General features: G+C 36.1%; 1 protein-coding gene across 1 annotated transcript in view; it reads right to left on the bottom strand.

The window, feature by feature from the left end:
- Positions 1-12,989: 12,989 nt before the first annotated feature.
- Positions 12,990-18,973, bottom strand: part of DNAH5 (dynein axonemal heavy chain 5) — a 116,477-nt gene continuing 110,493 nt past the window's right edge. Inside the window, exons 76-79 of the mRNA XM_032117873.1 lie at positions 18,336-18,548; positions 16,783-16,935; positions 14,825-15,059; positions 12,990-13,471 (exon numbers count right to left, since the gene is read on the bottom strand). Coding sequence (XP_031973764.1) covers positions 13,320-13,471; positions 14,825-15,059; positions 16,783-16,935; positions 18,336-18,548 — 753 coding nt within the window. The 3' untranslated portion in view covers positions 12,990-13,319. The remainder of the gene's footprint in view (positions 13,472-14,824; positions 15,060-16,782; positions 16,936-18,335; positions 18,549-18,973) is intronic.

The following is an 18,973-nucleotide window of genomic DNA, read 5'->3' as shown; positions in this document are numbered from 1 at the left end:
GGGAAGAGGAGGGGCAGGCACTGATCTCTTCTCTGTGGTGACCAGGGACAGGACTCAAGGGAATGGCCTGAAGTGGTGTCAGGGAAGGTTTAGGTTGGATAATAGGAAAAGGTTCTTCACCCAGAAAGTGGTTGGGCAGTGGAACAGGCTCCCCAGGGCAGTGGTCACAGCGCCAAGCCTGACAGAGTTCGAGAAGTGTTTGGACAAGTGGGGCTATTGGGGTGTTCCATGTAGGGCCAGGAGTTGGACTTCGATGATCCTTGTGGATCGCTTCCAACTCAGGGTACTAAACAAACTATGTGCAAAATAACAATGTACCCAAAGGTTTTAAAAACCAGTAGTTTCAAAATGAAACCTTTTAGGCCAGTATCTTCAGTGCAAGAGAGTTTTGATCCTTTTTTTCTCCAGAACGTTCTGCTGTATTCAAAGGTATGCATGATTTTTCTGACCTCTTATTTTTGGTTTTCATTTTTGGCGCAGAAGAGTGTCTATAAAAAATATGTCAATATAACTTTTATTATGCCAAGGAAGCAATCTGCAATGTTAAGACACTTCTGCCCTAATTATATAGCTTATTTTTTAAAAACTTTTTCACTTTTTTTTTCTCTGAACTCTTACAAACAATTCCAGAAAATAGAAGCAGAGGCCTGAGCCATGCTCTTAATTCACCTCAATAAATGCTTTTATGAGCAGAGGCATACTTGGAACACAAACCCCAAGATTTTATTCTACTATTGTAGTTCTCCATTATGACTCTTTAGCTATAGTAGCAAAATAAATTTTAAGAGCTCAGGAAGCCAGAACCTGCAGCACTTAAGACATATTTTGCATACAAAATTAAAATTGAAACAATTAAAGAAATCAAGGTTATTTAAAACAAGTCAAAGCTTTATGATTCTTTATTGCAGTCAGTTTACCTTCTGCAAGATTTTTCCTTATTTTTTTAAAGCCTGTCTGCTACAAAGTTATACTCATGAAACCAAAATGGAGTACCTTTGGAAGCACAAAATCCCTGAGAGATGAGGGAAAGCTTCCCACCTCAAAAAAACCCACAACACATTTTGTATGGGATGTCCCTTTAATTGTCATATTCCTGAAACTAAAGATAGACTGCTTCACAGAATGCATGCATCAATGCACTGAACCTGTGGGTCCCCAGAAACTTCCCTAGCTTGGTATGCCTGATCTCAGTGACAGCTGTTCTCCTGCTTGGGAACTCCTGCACCTTCTCTATAATAATGATATTAACTCTGACACCACAGTGTTTCTATGCATCAACAGCCAAATAGACATCACATAGCAATCATGTTACACCTGCAATCTGTTGGGGTTTTTTCCATTTGCCAGCAAAATCGATTTCAGACTTCTGCAATAAGCCCTAGAACATTTATTACAATATTAGAAATTTTTTTCATATGGTGTTCCATATGAACATACGGTGTTCCAAAGCTAACTATGGAAAGATAAAGCAATTGCACTGTCACTGCTATTATTCAGGGTACTTGCATCAAAGCCAGATTTAAAATAACTTCTTTGTTGTAAAATAACCAGTGCTAACATGACTTGAAATCCAAATCATACAGCCAAACCCTACTATAGGCCACAAGAAACACTGTGCTACATACAGCACTTGAGAGATTTACAGACGAGACTGTTAATGATCTTTATCCCTAGCACAACTCATTAAAATCTCATGGAGAACAATTTGAAGGATCCTGATAGTAGGTGCACTTGATTGACATACTGTGCAGGATCCACTCCTCAGAATGCAACATGCTACATGGAGCTACTTGATCTTACTCATTAAGTTTAAAGCAAGGAGTGGCCATACACGAATGCCCAATCTGAGAAAAGAACTTTATGAAAAGCTAACATAACATGAAAACATACCTCTTCTTAGCACAAGCTTCTAAACAAGAAAGCAAGCATGCAGTCAGTTATGATGGCTTTCAGGATATTTAAATACTATTTTTGAAAAATATACGGGTGGACGATTATTATTATTGCTGTTATTATTATTATTAATATTATTACTGCTACTACTGCTATTATTCCTGTATTGTTATGCACATTTAAAGCCATGAATTTATATGAATTGCTACACTTCTTTCACATGCACTTATTCACAGTTTAAGACATGGAAGATTCCCTCTCTTGTACTATTGACAGTGATGTTCGCACCATTTTTTACATTCTGAAAATTACATTCACTAACTTTTCATACTATTTTGGTTATTTTTAGCATGGATTTTTTTTTTTAAATAAATAATAAGCTTTTTCCCTCGTGTTAAAAAAAAGAGAGATGAAAAAAGTTTAAATCATTATAAACTTGTGTAAATGGAAAACACATACTGCTTCTTTATTGAATTACCATCAAAGTAATTTTTGGGTCTTGGGTTTCTTTTGTCTCTGGACAAATGTTCCAGATATGGCAAAGGCAAAAGATGCTTGTTTTCTTTGTGATCCATAGCTTTTAAATAGGGCAGTTCCCTCTAATGCAGAAGTTGAATGTTGCAGTAGTCTTGTTGAGCATTATCTTTAAAGCCATAAATGCCAGGAAATACATAAAGGTAAAAATGATTATATTCAGTGTTTTTCTTCTTTAGAGGATGCATCCTTGTGAATATTTTCAGTAGCTAAGTATTAACCAGCAGTTTCACACATTTTAATACTGCATAGCCTTAGATTCAGCCTACTCATTTTAATTGGTACTCTTCCTTGAGCCTCAGAGGTCATTATTTCTTGCCTTATAGCATCACTCATCTCTAACTCAACAATTTCATCAGACACAAAGGATGAACTTTTCATCTTCCTCAATAAGCCAATACCTGTGCTTTCCTGCTTAGAGGCTGAATCAGTTCCAGGAATAAATACAGAAATAAGCTCCACTTTCCACAGGCAGTTCCCTAAGTCACTTAGCAATTGCTTCTATGTGGATACCAAGCACCCAGTGTGAAAAATAAAGAAAAAAGAGCTATTCAAGGAAGCATCATATATCAAGTATTTTAAAAACTTACAATGCCATACTTTTAATATCCACAGAAATGTGTATTTACTGAAATGTATACAATTATGCACCCTATATATGGATTGCATCAGTTACATTTTTATTGCATATCATGTAGTAGAAGCTGCTTGTTCTCCAGGAGCAAGCTATGGCTCGTGTTACAGAACTTCCAGGTGGAGCTAATTTTTGATTCTAAAAAGACTTTCTGAGTTGTTTGGTTCCACACTGTTTGAGAGGCAAGGCAAGCCTTTGCAAACCACTCTAAGAGTAATTGTTTAAAACACAGTGGGAAAGGAAGGCAAGGTTCTGAGGGAAGCTGATCTATCAGCTAGTGTTTGTCAAAGAATAAAATAAACTCCCACTGTTGAGCCCAGCATTAGCCAGAATGAAGCGTGCCAGGGGAAGATGACATCTGAATGGCTGGCAAGCATAACTCCCTTGAGTGTGAAGGCAGATGCTATCTTCTGTGTCAGACCTAGCTGAAAGCCAGAGAAAATATATAGATTTTTATCAATTAATAGAATGAAGAATAAAAGCAATAATTTTTAAAAGGCAGAATTTCTGCACGTCTTCAGAATAAACGACAGAACACACAGGAAATGCAAGAGAAAGTTATTCATGAGTCTGCATACCTCATGTCTGAGCAGATTGGGTATTTTGAAAAGTTCACCGAGTGATCATTTTTCTAGCTTACAGTCTTTCTCATTTACTGCCTGAAATGCAGCACATAGTCACTATTCCCTAGACACACAATGAGACTTTGTACATATGAAAAGCAGTTTGACAATGAAATAAAAACAGAGCTGATGGCATGGGAAGCACAATAACACTGGTTTTCTAGGTTAGGTTAACATGAGCTAGAACAACCACCTAATATGCTTTAAAATTTCTGCTACATGCATGAACTTTTAACTGTTACCTACTATTTCCTTTATTAATTCTCAGGAAAAAAAAAGCTTTTTTTCTGGACTACTCTGCTGACACCTAGCGATCCTTGGCTCCAACAGCTTCAGAAAAAGAGAGGTGCTATCAGAGCAGCTGTTCTTTTCATTCCACTCCCAGTAAAATGTTTTATATGGCCATGTCTGTGATTCAGCAGTGCTGAATCATATATCAACTCAGAGAACACTGTAATGCCAGTGAGAGGAAAATGTAGAAAGATGGCAAAGAGGAGAAAGGAAAAAGAAGCATAAAGAAAAGAAGTGATGGTCAAAGTCTTTCCCTCACAGAATAAACACCTTTAAAAAGGATGAATAAAATTTGCCACTAGTTGTGACTTACATCTTTTGCTTTCTGTGCTTCATGTTTAACTGGGATATCTCTGTAACTTCAAGTAAATGACTACTTTTTTGTTTGTTTTTAATGTAAAATATAAACAAGCAACTCATTAGTTTCTTAAAATTAATTGCAGTACAATCCTACTTTTACAATAGTATATTCATGTCATTTAATCCTTGGATTTGTTTGGGAGAATGGCAATTTCACATGAGATTCTCAGCTTCAATGAAGTTGACTTACTATTTCCTGGGAAACAGGTATCAGTTAGGTGAGATGGCAAGGTTTTCTGATGTCAAGGAATTCTGCGACTTTCAATGGACACAAAAGCAATTTAAAAATAAAAATCAAACTTCCTCTTTTCAATAGAAATTGAACAAATGAACGCAAGTGCTGACCTCTGATAACAAAGATGAATAAGATCACATTTTACTTCCCTAAAAAATGGTTCCAAGAGGTCACAATCATTACTGCTGCATAAAAAATGTGAGAACACATACTGCCCCCAACTGTCATTAAGCTGGTCTCTTGACAGCTGCTGGTCAGGAATTTTTAGATTTCCCGAAGAGAATTTCATATCAGCCTTTCTGAAATGGTTTATCTGTCTAAAATCTTAAAAAATTCACAGGTGTTTGGATGCCTAAAAAAACACCTACACAGAGAGAGCTAGGCTTCTCCAAAATTGCAGTGTAAAAAATTTATGGTAACTGAACTTCAGCAATATAAAAGAAGCCACTAAAACAAACACTATGTAGTTCTTTGCATCATAAACACAACCAAGATACTAAAGATTGCTTAATCTGAAAATGACCACAACACATGAGAGAATACACAATTCTGTTAGTGAAAGAAATTAGCTAGTGCCTACTTGTGTGTGCTTTTCTTACAATGCTCATGACAGTGACTGGGCTTCTCCTCTCAGACACTGCTCAAGCTGTTCACTGTGGTACCAAAAGCCACTGCAACTTTCCTTCCTCTTCAGCCTGTTTTCTTGGCTTTGACACTTCAGTCAGTCAGAACTTAATCCTGCATTTAAATGGGAAGTTCATTCCCTCTTATTTCTTTCTCCATGGCACAATAATCAAAATTAGTATTTCCAGATAGACCAGAGGATATCTCACTTAAGAATGCTCTGGGATTATCATCTTAACTCTCACATTCTGGGTGCTGGATCTCTTGAGACTCAAAAGCTGATTATGTCCAAAATACTCATATGTCTATAATTTTTATTTTATGCATGTAAGATTACCAGTTATCAGGGAAGATAAAATTGTTCAGATGAAACATAAGGGATTTATATATTTTTGCCTTGCAACTATATTAGGAGTAGTGTAATTAAGCATTCAGACACAGACCTTAATCAAAGCCTCAGTGTTTAAGCAGCTTTCTGATAACTGCAATTAACTATCTATAAGTGTAAGAGACATTTTTTTATATAACTACATTGAAGTGTGATTCACTGAACTTTTTGATATATAGGTCAGAGACTGCCACTTGATACATTTTACCTCTATCTATGATAAATTTCAGGCTCAAACTATTACACAACTTAATAAAAAATTACTTTTAAGTTCCTAAGTGGGTTTTTTTCTGCTGCTAAAGTTCAAATAAATTCTCTATCATCAAAAGTAAATTAAAATTTTCATCTTGTAAGAAGAAAATTCTTATTACTAAACGAATGGTTTTGCCCTATACTCATTTAGTATCTTTCATAACTTATCTGTTTTGGCCTGAGATGCTAAATATTATTATTATTAGTTAATAAAAAAAAGTGAATCATTTACTATGTCTTTTACTAGACCTGTATTAATTGTACTTGATATATCCAAAATTATTACTTCTACACTTACCATTTGTAACAATAATTATGGAGTTTAAATAATAATCAAGGAAATATATTCCCACTGTAAAAAAAGAAAAAAGTGAGAAGAGAAACAAATCAGACAAGATCATTTTATCCAGCAAGTTCAGGAGCAGAGCTGCTTTTATTTCAAAAGCTTTCACTCCTTAGCCTTAACCTTGTTTAGATGAATGGCAGAAACTTCTTTGTTCCCATTTCAGTTGTCTTGATCCCACCCCAGATCTCTCTTATCTCCACTTAATGCAGGGAACAATTTCTTCTTGAGAGAAAGCAGGAGCATGGTTTTTATTGCCTGTCTCATTGCCATAGCTTGGCTTGTGAACCCATCAAGTATAATATACAGTAGCTGCAACAAAGCCCTAAACTGCTAAAAATAAAGACATTTGTAGTGTTTTGATGCTTTTAAGTGTCAGAGCCTTTTGCAAATACCTACAATATAATCCTTGGAAAATACCTGATTTCCAGATATTCACTGCACCAATACAAGAAAACGGAAAAACCTTGTATGACTTTATTCTCTGACAACATCCAAATTCCAGACAGGTCCAATTCCTCAACACAAACTGTCAAATACTGCTGTTTTCAGTACAGTCACAGGTAATGCGAAACTACCACGCAGTCAAGCTGTTAGGACAATTTGGAATGGTAACAGAATTCTCAAAGCTTTGGTACAATAATTGGAACCACAATGTATTCCTGAAATTTTCCTATCTAGTGTGAGAAAAGCACAAGTACATTATGCATGTCTAACTTCCAACACCTGCACAACATACTGGTGGTCTCTGTACCTCTGTTGCAGTTCAATACACAGGTGGCATTACAAACAAAGCAAGGTATTTTAGTTTTATATCAAAGGAAGACATTTTAAAAATTACCATTTTTCATTACAATGCAGCCAATCAACAGCACATTAACCAGACTGAAGAGGCAGGCACACCACCTCTTTATGGAGAATACATTTTTTGATTCATTTTAATAAATGCTTCTAGTAAAAGTACAACAGTACAAAACGAGGAATAACAAAGGAGTTGCCCTATTGTACCTATAAAATACCTGCTCCTATAACATATGCATTGTTAGGAACCAGACATACGCCAACTCTTGTAAAAGAAATCTGCCATAAAATCTAGAGAGATACAGGAGATACTCCAGCTAAAGGCCACTAGTATAAAAAAGAGACTGGAGCATCTCTCCGGTAAGCCTGAAAGCAGGACCGTTCAGCCTGGAGAAGAGAAGGCTCAAGGGTAATCTTATTAACGTATGTAAATACATGAAGGGAAGGTGTAAAGGGCACAGATCCAAGTTCTTTTCAGTGGCACCCAGTGATAGGACAAGAAGTAAAGAGCACAAACTGAAACACAGGAGGTATTTCATGAAGTTACTGTGAGGGTAACTGAGCACTGGCAGAAGTTGTCCAGAGCAGCTGTGAAGTTTCCACCCTTTGGGGAAATGCGAAATCTACCTGGACATTGTCCTAGGCAGCCAGGTCTAGGAGACCCTACTTGAGCAGGGGATTGGACGAGATGATCTCTAGAGCTCCCTGCCAACCTCAACAATTCTGTGATACCACAACATCCCTTACAAGTAATAAACCCAGAGAGTATTTTCCTTAAAACTATTTCAATAAGTAGACCATTCACTAAAATATTGAAGTGATTCTCATTCATCCCAGCTTGCATTCATGGCCCTCCCCTTTCTCTTTTGCCCCAGGTTTTTCCTTCTTTTCAAATGCAAGGACTCAATACAGTGCAAAAGAGTGTCCTATTCATGAAGTAGTATTCTGAGATCTCTGGCTGTATAAGACTTCATTCACCAAACACATGGGTTGGATATTTCCAGTGCCTGGCTTCTCATCTGAAGATTTTAGTAAAGCAAAGACCAGAAACTACTGCTCATCCAGTGAATACAGATAACTCCAGTAGCATTATTATTGCCTTTTTGATTTTCAAAATGATAAAACAAGAAAAGACTCACTGAAATCTGCCTAAAAACAAAGCTCAACTCAGTATTAATTTTCTCACTTAGCATGTTAGGCTCAAGCAGAACTTTTATTGTGCTGACAGGACACAGTCTAACACTAATGCCAACTGACCAAACATTTGGAATCCAAAGATCACAGATCAGCACGTATCGTCATAAGGATTTCCCTCCCATTGTGTCCTGACATACCTCCTCGTATTGTGAAATTTCTTCTGTTTTGCATAGATCATGCATTTCTTAATTAGCTTCTCCTTTTATCCAAGTAACAGACTTATTGTTTGTCAAACATAACTCACCTGAAACAGCTTGCTTTGAAAGAATGTAGAACAGTTTTATTTGCCTTTGAGAAGTAAGGATTACTATGCAGAATTTGGAGACCAAAATGCAGAAAGGAAATCATACTACAAGCATTCTTGAGCTTTTCTACCCCAAAATGCAGTGTCAAGAAGAAATGAAAAACAATTTATTTAATGGGTAAAATGAAGTAAACATTTTATCGGGAAGGCACAGTCATTTGAGCTTTGGTTGCAATGACTATTATTTTGTCTCATCTGCACATTTTATATGAAGTATTTTAATTGAAAAAATACTGATTTATGCAAGTAATAAAATCATAGAATGGCTTGGGTTGGAAGGAACCTTCAAAGGTCATTTACAACTTCCCTGTAATCTTAAACTAGATGAGGCTGCTCAGAGCCCCATCCAACCTGGCCTTGAATGTTTCTGGGATGAGGCACCTACCACCTACCTGAGCAACCTGCTTTAGTATTTCACCACTTTTATTCTAAAAAAAAATCTTCCTATATCTAGTCTCTGTCTACTCTCTCTCCTAGTTTAAAACCATTATCCCTTGTCTTACCACAACAGCCCTACTAACATGTTCTTCTCCATCTTTCTTATAAGCCCATTTTAAGTACTGAAAATTAACACAAAAAAAATTGATTTGTGAAAATGATGGCCCACAGAAGGGGCTTGTGTTGAGCACATCTTACTTCACAAAGCATTTCTAGATATTCTTTTCATACACACTCTTGTCACAATCTTCTAGAGTGCTTATGAGCTTCATCATTGGTTAACATTTCCTTTCTAGGCATACATTAATCAGATTAGAAAAGACACTGAAAGATAAAATGAATCACTTACAATGCTCTTCCCAAACTAAGCCACTATTATTTTGCTGGAATTGCAGTTCACTCAGAGCAAGAGAGAGAACTAATTCAGCTTAAAGAGATGAAAGCATAATGTGACATTTAATATAGTAAATTAAATAGGTCAGTTAACAAGAGATTCCAGGTTAAATTTTTCTGCAAAAATTACACCTTTTGTACTCAAGAAATGGAAGGTGGTGGGGGAGTCACTTTGCAGAAGCTATATATATTGGCTGCTATTCTTGTGACAGTTTAACAGGGAAACTGAGAACTTTGTTATTTGCAGGCAACTCATGTAAAAACAGTGTCTTAACAAGTTACTTTCCCTTCTGTTCAATCATGTTAACCTCTTTTCACAGACGGTTCACAGAGTTTCCTAACTCTTCTTTTTCTGTATGTAGATTTTCTTGTTCTAAGATAACACCTTTGGAAAAAAAAGCATGTTTTTACATCAGCAAACATCTGTTGTTTTTCTTACCAAAATAGGATAGCTCATACCCTCTGACAGCAAAAACTAAAATAACTCCTTCAGCTCTCCAAGAGATTGCAATATAAATAATAACCCTACTAAAAAGTTAAAGGCTAGCATCCATTTTAAATAACAGCTCCAAGTGAAAAATATTTTAACCATGCTCTTCTTCCCTCTTTTTCTTCTGCCGGATTTTCCAGTGTTGGTTCAATAGTTCTTTGTTTTGGATATTTGTTTAAAAGATTGAATGCGCAAGTAAATACCAAGACATCTCTAATTTTGTGTGTCGGCTTCACAGGCAAAGTGACATTGGTAACATATATTTGCTTTTCAATTTTAAAAGCTCAGATTTTAATTACATTTTTCTATATTAATGTACAGACTCATAATATACTTACACTGGATGTTTTAATTTTATTATAAGAACAAAAGTTATAGAGTAGTATAGTCCTTGGAAAAGCTGCATAGTGCAAATTAAAAGCCAGAAGCTCCAGTAAATGGTACATCTTGGGATACACAGACATGTCAAGAACTTTTTATTTCATCTGTTTAATAGACCTTTAGTCCTACACAACTGATTAGCAACTTGGCTCACATGCAACCACCTTGCAGCATTTTTTTTTTAAGTGTTGTATGTGTTCCAAAAGCCTTCAGATATTTGTATACACCTATAATGCTTGTGCAACGTGAATGTGAAAGCTAAAAATTAAAATGTGGTAGTTTGAACATTAGTCAAGCTTTATTTCAAGATTTGTTAGGAAGCCACTTAGTACATCCAGCTCTGGGTAATTAAAATAGGATAACTGTCCAAGCAAGGAATGAAAAAAAGAACCCCACATAATAAAGGAAAAGTGAATTTTCTTCAATATTGATTTAATTATGAAAATAATTTAATGAAGGATATTTCAGAATAAGAAGCAATTTCTTATTAATCAAATTTTTGCACATATACCATAGCAATCTATTTTTGATTAAAAAAAAACCCTTTTCAATGATGACAACCACACTTACTTCGGAATCACATTGCCTACTGTGGTATAAACTTGAATTTTTCTTTTTCCTTATAATCTCTAGAGTGCAACAAATCACAGCTGATTTGAATCAATCACAGTGAGAAAAGTGACCTAGAAACTAAGAGGTATGAGTGTAGGCACAGAACTCAAAGGAAAAAGCTTTTCTGAAGAGAAGCTCATATAGTAGTAATATAGCCTACACAGCATAGCATATATTTGAAAGATTAGGTTGCTTATTTTAAATACTCTAAGATTTATGAGGCATTTCAAAGCACTATGATGAAACTCTAATATCTGCACCTTGTTCAGAACATTATTTTGCTATTAATTTCCAAGATAAATTTGTATAACGTTTGTTTTTAAATATTCTCCAAAATACATGTATTTATCATGCCAAATATGAGAAATTCATATAGTGAATACCTTCTGTAATCATGAACTCTTCCAGACCCTCGAATTTATAGTGCTGCATGCTTAAGAGCAGCATAACTGAAGTCTGTGAACGGTGTTTCTTGACTAATCAGTACCAATAGCAGAGCCAAACAGTTCTAGACATACAGTTCTACAATACATCAGGTTTGGTTGTTTTATTGGTATTCCTTTCCATTGAAGGATTTTATTACCCATTTCTGCTATGAAGAGTAACAAGAAACAGTTCATTTTTCCTCTGTTTTAAGGCATATGTCAGGCAACAGCAAAGGCAGGCTGCTTGGAAAGGACAGTGGAGCTGGAAGCCAAGACCCACAGCAGGGTGGTCAGGGCAAAGCTGTCTCTGACAAGGACACAGTCCCATGGCACCTGAACAAAAAAGCAGAGCAGGTCCATGACAGCAACCAGGGCCAGCTAACATATCAATGACTGCCAGATGAGGCTGTAATAACAGGGCAGATCTGAGGTCAAGCCAGAAAGATGGGTCAGCAAGGCAGGGCCTGAAGAGCTGAAGAGGTTAACCAGACACTGCCCCACAGATCAAGGCAAGGCTGTAGTAAATGAGGCAGGTCCAAGTCAAGCTGCACCAAGTGTTCTCCCAGCCCAGGCAGCAAAACCTCTGGGAGAGCAGGGTTATGCACTCTGGCTCCTGACATAATATTGCATTTCAAAAGTGCTTTTCATTGAACTTTCCCATGCCTCATTTTTCCATCCCTGGTGGTGGTTCTGCAGACACCTAAAGAGCAGATGCCAAACCTCTTACAAAAAGAGAGCTAAAACAACAGAAATAGCAGTGATGGCCAGCATCAGTTGTTTCATTGACCTAACATTGTGACTTTGGAATAACTGGGATCACCTGTGTGGGGAACTATCCTTTTCCCTACTATTCTCATAGAAAATAACACTGAAAAAAATGTGCACAGTCCCCTCACTGAGAATTACTATTGAGTTTGATGTGTTCACTGTATCCACAGCAATGATGGTAAAACAAATACCTTGTTGGAAAGGTGGTATTTGAAGTGCATGTGGCTTGTAAATTCTCAGTATGAACGATTTGCACAAGAATGAAATATGTGCATCTCCTTCAGAGAGGAAGGTCTTGGTGAAAGACACAACAACTTAGAACTCCAGTGAGTATCTGGACATCTCCTCGAAGTCGGAACATGGTGTTTCAAGGTTCAATAAAGAACAGTTCAACCCTTCTAACTTTATTTATTTATTGCCATGTCTAAATTAAAAGTATTTCCTAAAAAAGATTTTCACACACTTAATTTGTTTCACTGTGAGTTATTTAAAATAAAAAAAATAATAGTTATTCCAAGGTGGAAAGACCTCTATAACCAGAATATGTTTGACAGAATCAATGTTCCACCTAAGTTTTATAACTGGTTTGACTGTAGAAATGAATGTTGAAGTTTCCCTGTGTTGATTTGACATAAAATTGAAAACAGTGTCTCTATTGCAGCATTTTTGAATGACAGATGCACCAGGAATACTGATTCTCTTGGCTTCCTCTTCTGAAGTAACCATTTTTGGGAATGACTAGTGGACCACTAAGGTACATGACCTACTGAACTCAGAAACAGAAAAACACTGACTTTTTGATGATTAAATAAGTGTGCTTGATGCGTGAGGCCAAGAGTGTCCAACTAAATAAAGCTGCTAACATTTCTCTTTTAAGATGAATTCCTACATGAAAAGTTTTCTATCTAGCTGAGACACCAAAAAGATACATGCACACAAAAAATCAGCTTTGCATTTGGCTTCTTGAAGGTAAGTCCTGATAAAAGAATATTTACTAACAAAATTAACAACGTTCAAATCAATTAATCTTTATTCAAGGTTAAATTAAACACACAGGAGGAATGCTTATGCACACCTAAGAGATAGGAGCACTTAATATTTGTCATGGGTTTTCAAAGACACCAAACTTAATGCCACTCTAAATTGTAGAATTTATAAGCCTATTGTAGAAGCTTATTGACAACTATTTTATAAAAATATCATAATGGAATCTATGATTTAGAAATAATATTTTTAGGAGTGTTCCACCATGTATCTAGCTACATATTAATGTTTACATTTAAAATCAGAAAAGAACTCCTGGAAAACTTTTTTTTTTTTTTTTTTTTTAACATTACTTGACATCACACAGAAGTGCTACTCCACGGAGTACCCAGTGCTCTGGAGGCTGACGGGTTTTAAGATCCATAGCAGCAATGTAATTCAGATCTGTTCGACTGCTCTTCTTGTAGACCGGACAGGAATACAGACGTGGATCTTTTGCAGCTGAAAAGACAGAAGAGACATAAAGAGCAATTAAACTAAGTTGAAAAAATGGGGCCCTAAGGGACTGGTCATAAGGCAAAAGGAAAACTGAATCAAAGTTCAGTAGTACACTGCTCTTTATTTGCTACTGCCAGCTGAAGGCCATATACACCTTGAAATATCTGTAGGTTTAAGACTTAATATGAGCACCTAGGAACTGATGCAAAGCAAGATATGTAAATGGACACTCTAGAGGAAATAGTGTTCTTATTTGTTCAATCTGCCCATTGAACATTATTTCTTATCAATGTATTATGTCAAAATAAAATTATCCCACTTTGAATAACCTGGTTTGAAATGCAGTTAGTATTTAAGAGTATCAGTAATCAACTACTTCACTGCAGAATTAGAACAGTAGTCTAGTCATGCTCAATACTTCAGTGTTCATTATCTAGTATCTTGGCTGCTGATCACGCCTTTTATAAAATATTAGCTATGCAAAATAGCATGTTAGCAAGTTTGCTTTTAGAGGTGGAATGCTTTTCAACAGATTTTTCCAATTTTATGTTCTGCAGTGGATTGTTCTATTCTGTTCTATATCCCTATTCAACAGCACGTCCTATTCTGTATGCAAAAAACCAGCACATTAACACAAATTACACATTTTCACAGCACTGTCCTTCAGCCCCATAAGTTTCCTTTCCATTCCTACATTCCCTTTCTGCCTCAAAGACAAAACATCTTCCACCCCCTCACTCCACCTCTTGCTTGCTTCCATAAGCTCAAAACCAGACTTGTCCAGGAAAAAAAATACATTTTTATAAATCTACACATTATATACACATATATATAACATGTTATCTATAAACATGATGTATACAAAATTATGTATATGCATATGTGTGTGTATATATATAATCCATGTATATCTTGTACGTTGTGCATATATATATGTTCTATATATACATATATAAATTACATTCATTTTTTGCATATGTGAAAGAGATTATTTAGGTTTAGGTTACAAAGATCACAGAGTTTATATATAAGAAAGCTGGTGGTTTTAATCCAGGATACTTATTGTCAATATGTACAGCTTACCTGTAAATAGGTTAAAAAGTTCTTAACACCATTAAGACCATGTGTAGAGACCTATCTAAATATTAGGAAAAGTGCCTATTATCAATTATGAAGCAAGTTTGAAAGCACATTTGCAATGGAAGACTGGGAAGTCTCCCCCGTTGAAGGGGATTTGGTATGTATACAATGATTAGCAACAGCCTCATGAAATCCCTACAGCCCAAAAGATTTCCATGCAGTTAAAGTTACATTGAATTCTATGGACATGACATCCTTTACAATACCATTACTTACTGTTGTTGTTCTCTGCATATATCCTTATAACCGGCATCATCTCGAAGAGCACCTTGGGCTTGGATTCTGTCAGTCTCATGTTTCTTCTGTCCCAACCGGCTCCTTCCAAATACAGCCCATACACGTAGACACCTTCTGAAGGAGGGCTTGTGATATCATCTTTCATCCATTTAGTGACTTCATTGCATAGCACTACACTGTCAAGAGCCCATCCTTTGTTAGCTCTAGTTATTTCCTGCCCAAACCAGACAAAAGTTAGGAGGTTACAATTTCACATGAGCACAGAACCCTTTTTCCCAGCAGTTATTAGAAATAAATCTGTATGGTTGTAACATATCCTCTCCAGTACAAAAAAAAACCCCTCTAATTCTCTATGATATCCATATTTACAGCATTTGGCTTCTCTCTAAGGGAGTGATGGCATGGAACTGCAAGAAAGCTTTCAGTACTTTATCCACTATATTCGATGTTCAATCTTTCTATTATATACAATATCTAAAGACCATACCAAGTAACACATCCACTGAATGCCAATGGCAGCCCGCTCTTGTGAACACGAAAATTTCACAGATTTGATGAGATGAGAAAACATTACCTGCATGTGGTAAGTGAAACATATATTTTGGGTTTACCTTCCTTTTTCTGCACCTCTACTCTTCAGTAACTGTATTCTTAATGAGTAAGAACTCACTCAGCTCTAAAGCTATGTAAAGAGACTGCAAAAAAACCTGTTAGTTAATGCATTGGACAACACTCAGTTCTCAGTTGCCCAGTTCCTTACTACCCCATACAACTGATTTATGGCAAACCAAAGTTTTATCCTGGTCTTGCAATGGCTTTCAAAGATCTTTGGTTGAAGTAATTGGAATTAATGCTTGCCCCATACTGCATTTACTGAGATGATCCAACAGAACACAAGGTTTATAGTTCAGTGATCATTCTGGCTCTTCCTCTTTCTTGTTTCTATTTGTTTTACCACATAGCAAGAAAATCACTTTGGTATTTACTTGGGATACTAGGTTGTTATGTATCCACAGCTCCTTTTTACAGAACCAGAAAGTACTGTAGTTTCCAACTGTTTCAGATCCTGCTAGTAAACCTTTTCCACAAGCTTGGATGCAAAATATAGTCCCAATTTAAGACTGTTCACTCAAAAGAAATATTTTGTTACATAATTCCAAGGCTATATGCCTGACATTTTAGATTACATTGCCCAGACCTCAGAGTAAGAGGGGACATTTTTTCTACACCACAAATCTTCATTGTCTTCTCCAAAAGTTCAGGCTTTTTTTCCTGAGGTCCCATTGTATTTTTACCCAACTATTCTTTTCAAATTTTACACATTCCAGACACTTACTGTCTCCAGTATGTCCCTTTAAGCTGACTAACACAGGCATTTATTGCTTCCTTTTAAAGTAAAAATGTTGCTGAGCAACCAACATAATCACCAAGTCAACACACACACACGTTAACAAATACATCAAATATCATACTTATATGCATTAATAAAGGAAAGTCTTTCCCACTTCATGAAGAAAGAGTTAATCAGAAGTGACATATAGGACTAATTCTGGAGAGCTTTTCTGCCCAGTCTCCAGTCAGGTGAATACTGAACACAGAACAAAAGAGAGGGGAAAAAAGACAAATAAATTCACGGACTTAATGACCATTCTTAGAGATATCACAATGGAAAAACGAGACTATATTTTTTCTAGTCTACCTTAGTTGTGAGGCAGCCTCTACTTATTTGGGCCTTGGTCAACACAGGAAATATATTTTAACATATTAGTGGTTGATATGCTGAAAAAGAATATGCGAAGGAAGAGCAGTTCGCTCAGGCAATACTAGACAGTCACAGATCTTCCCATGTGTATAAACTCATCCTTCATCAGACAATATATTTTATTTTTAAAAGCTTGTCAAAAAATAAGCAGAATAAGACTTCAAACACAATTTACCTGCCTCACCGCAGTTAAAAATCCTTGAGGATTAAAAAACCCTGTCATCCAGAAACAGTTTGGTCGACTTTCAAAAATCCACTTGTAAAACTGGTGGTTTCTTTCTAGAAGCTCAGTAAACCAGAAACCAAGTGTACTGGAAGGCCAAGATGCCTAAAAACAGTAAACATGTTTTAAAATAGCATACTGCTGTCAAGAAAAGCTAACTCCTCCCATGGTAATAAACAACATAATATTAGCAAAGCATATTTGAAGATTATCTATCATATCTTAACTTTAATTTCATGCTTGAACTTTGCATTCCACTGAAATCTGAAGCCAATTCTTTCTCTGTTCAAATTCACGTCTACTATTCCATTTACACATGCTTAATGCTGTCTGTGGTAATTGTCCATTTTATGACATTTTTGTAAGGTTAAATAACTGTATAAACTAAGAAGAAAAATTGCATACGTGTCTTTCTAATTCTAAGGTCAATATATCAAGATAACGTGATTTCTGTAAAACTGTTATGCATTTTTTTTTTCTTCTGAATAAAAGCTAAGGCAAACTGAACTTGGATTATGTGGAGATATAGTTGTGTTGTGAAGTATCTGTTTAGATCTAGGTTTTGTACCATGAAAACACTTTGTCAGTAGAAACAAAATAAGCAAACAACAAAAAAAAATCCCTATTTTTCGTTCCATCAGTTGCTGTTAACAGCTCTAATTGTCCTTGAAAACAGTTTCTATGGGGAAAGGCTGAGAGCTGGGATTGTTTAGCCTGGAGAAGAGAGGGCTCAAAGAAGATATTATGTTTATACCTTGTGTAGAGAACAGAAGATGGACCCTGATCCTTGTCAGTAATAGGAGAGAAAACAATGGGAACAAGACAAAATACCAGAAATTCAGTTTCAGCTTAAGGGGCTTTTTGTTTGGTTGGCTGGTGGTTGCTGATTAGTTGAGTTTTACTGTGAAGGTGATCAAACAGCGGAATGGGTTGCACCTCTCTGATTCTGGAGCCTCCTGAGAAACCTGCTTTAATGTACCCTGCTTTCAGAAGTGTGATTAAACTAGACTGCCTCCATAGGTTCTTTCCAGCATTTACTGTTCTGTAATTATGTGGCTGTAAGTCAAACTCAAAGAACACCAATTTTGACCAAGGTGGACAGGCCACCTCTACTTAACCCAGAAAAGGAACATATGTTAATTATATATGTTCAATAAATAGCACCACTGTAGTCCACTAATGTGGGTGCTATTTTTTAAAATCCATCATCACATTTTAAATTACTCTCCTGTCTCAAGCTTTTTTATCCTGCCAATATGCAACAGGCTGTTAAAATGGGAAATATCTGCATCCCCCACATTCATTTCAATTTCAATAAATGAAAGAAGGCTTGATTTGACTATGTTTATTTTAGCATAAAATCTATTCCAGAAGTTGGACAGCTCTGGTTAACACTTCTGAAACAAAGTTTGAAAAACTGTGTTTGCTATAAGTCTAGCAGTTTAATCTAGTCTCTTCAGAAATAGGTTTTTTATTTCTCTCCATAACAAGTTATGTACACCTACTTTTTTCCAGCTAGCAGGAATCCTTCCATCATACATGCAGTCTAAAGCATCCCTCAGATTTTCACTCATAACTATTGTCCCATCAATGGCAAGTTTTAGATCAGTCAGAGTGCTTCTCACTAAAGAAATTACTCTCTGCATTTGTTCAATCTCCTGTCGCAAAAATATATGCATAGGTTCAAAAGGTCCCATGTTTTTTAGTTTTTCATTTACCTGTAGGTAGAAAACCAAAGATCCTTCAAGAGAAGTGAAAAAACAAAGTTGCCTTTATGTCAAAGTTAAGCCACAATATGATCTTTAATACATAACATAATTCATTTATTAACTTAAATGGTGAGTTTGGCACCTCCCTTGAAGGGAGACAGAAACACGGGATTTGCTCCATGAGAAATCTATGATGCTAAGAACTGGCTATGTTTTAATCTGCCATGATTTAGTCTGTATATCATTCTGTGAGCTAATGCCATTTAAAGGGATTTGTAAGCTGGTTACCCTAGATCAAGGAATTCAGCTTTAATTCTAGCAAGCAATTTCATGGTTCTCTTTGCACAAACCAATCAAGAGTAATTGCCCCAGCTACTTTACTTCAACATAGTAGCAATGCCTGGAACTATCACAATACCAGGCAGCCTTGTATT

Source organism: Corvus moneduloides, chromosome 1 (genome assembly GCF_009650955.1).
Source record: "Corvus moneduloides isolate bCorMon1 chromosome 1, bCorMon1.pri, whole genome shotgun sequence".
Lineage (NCBI taxonomy): Eukaryota > Metazoa > Chordata > Aves > Passeriformes > Corvidae > Corvus > Corvus moneduloides.
The sequence above is the reverse complement of the archived record's forward strand: the minus strand, read 5'-3'. Positions and strand labels throughout refer to the sequence as shown.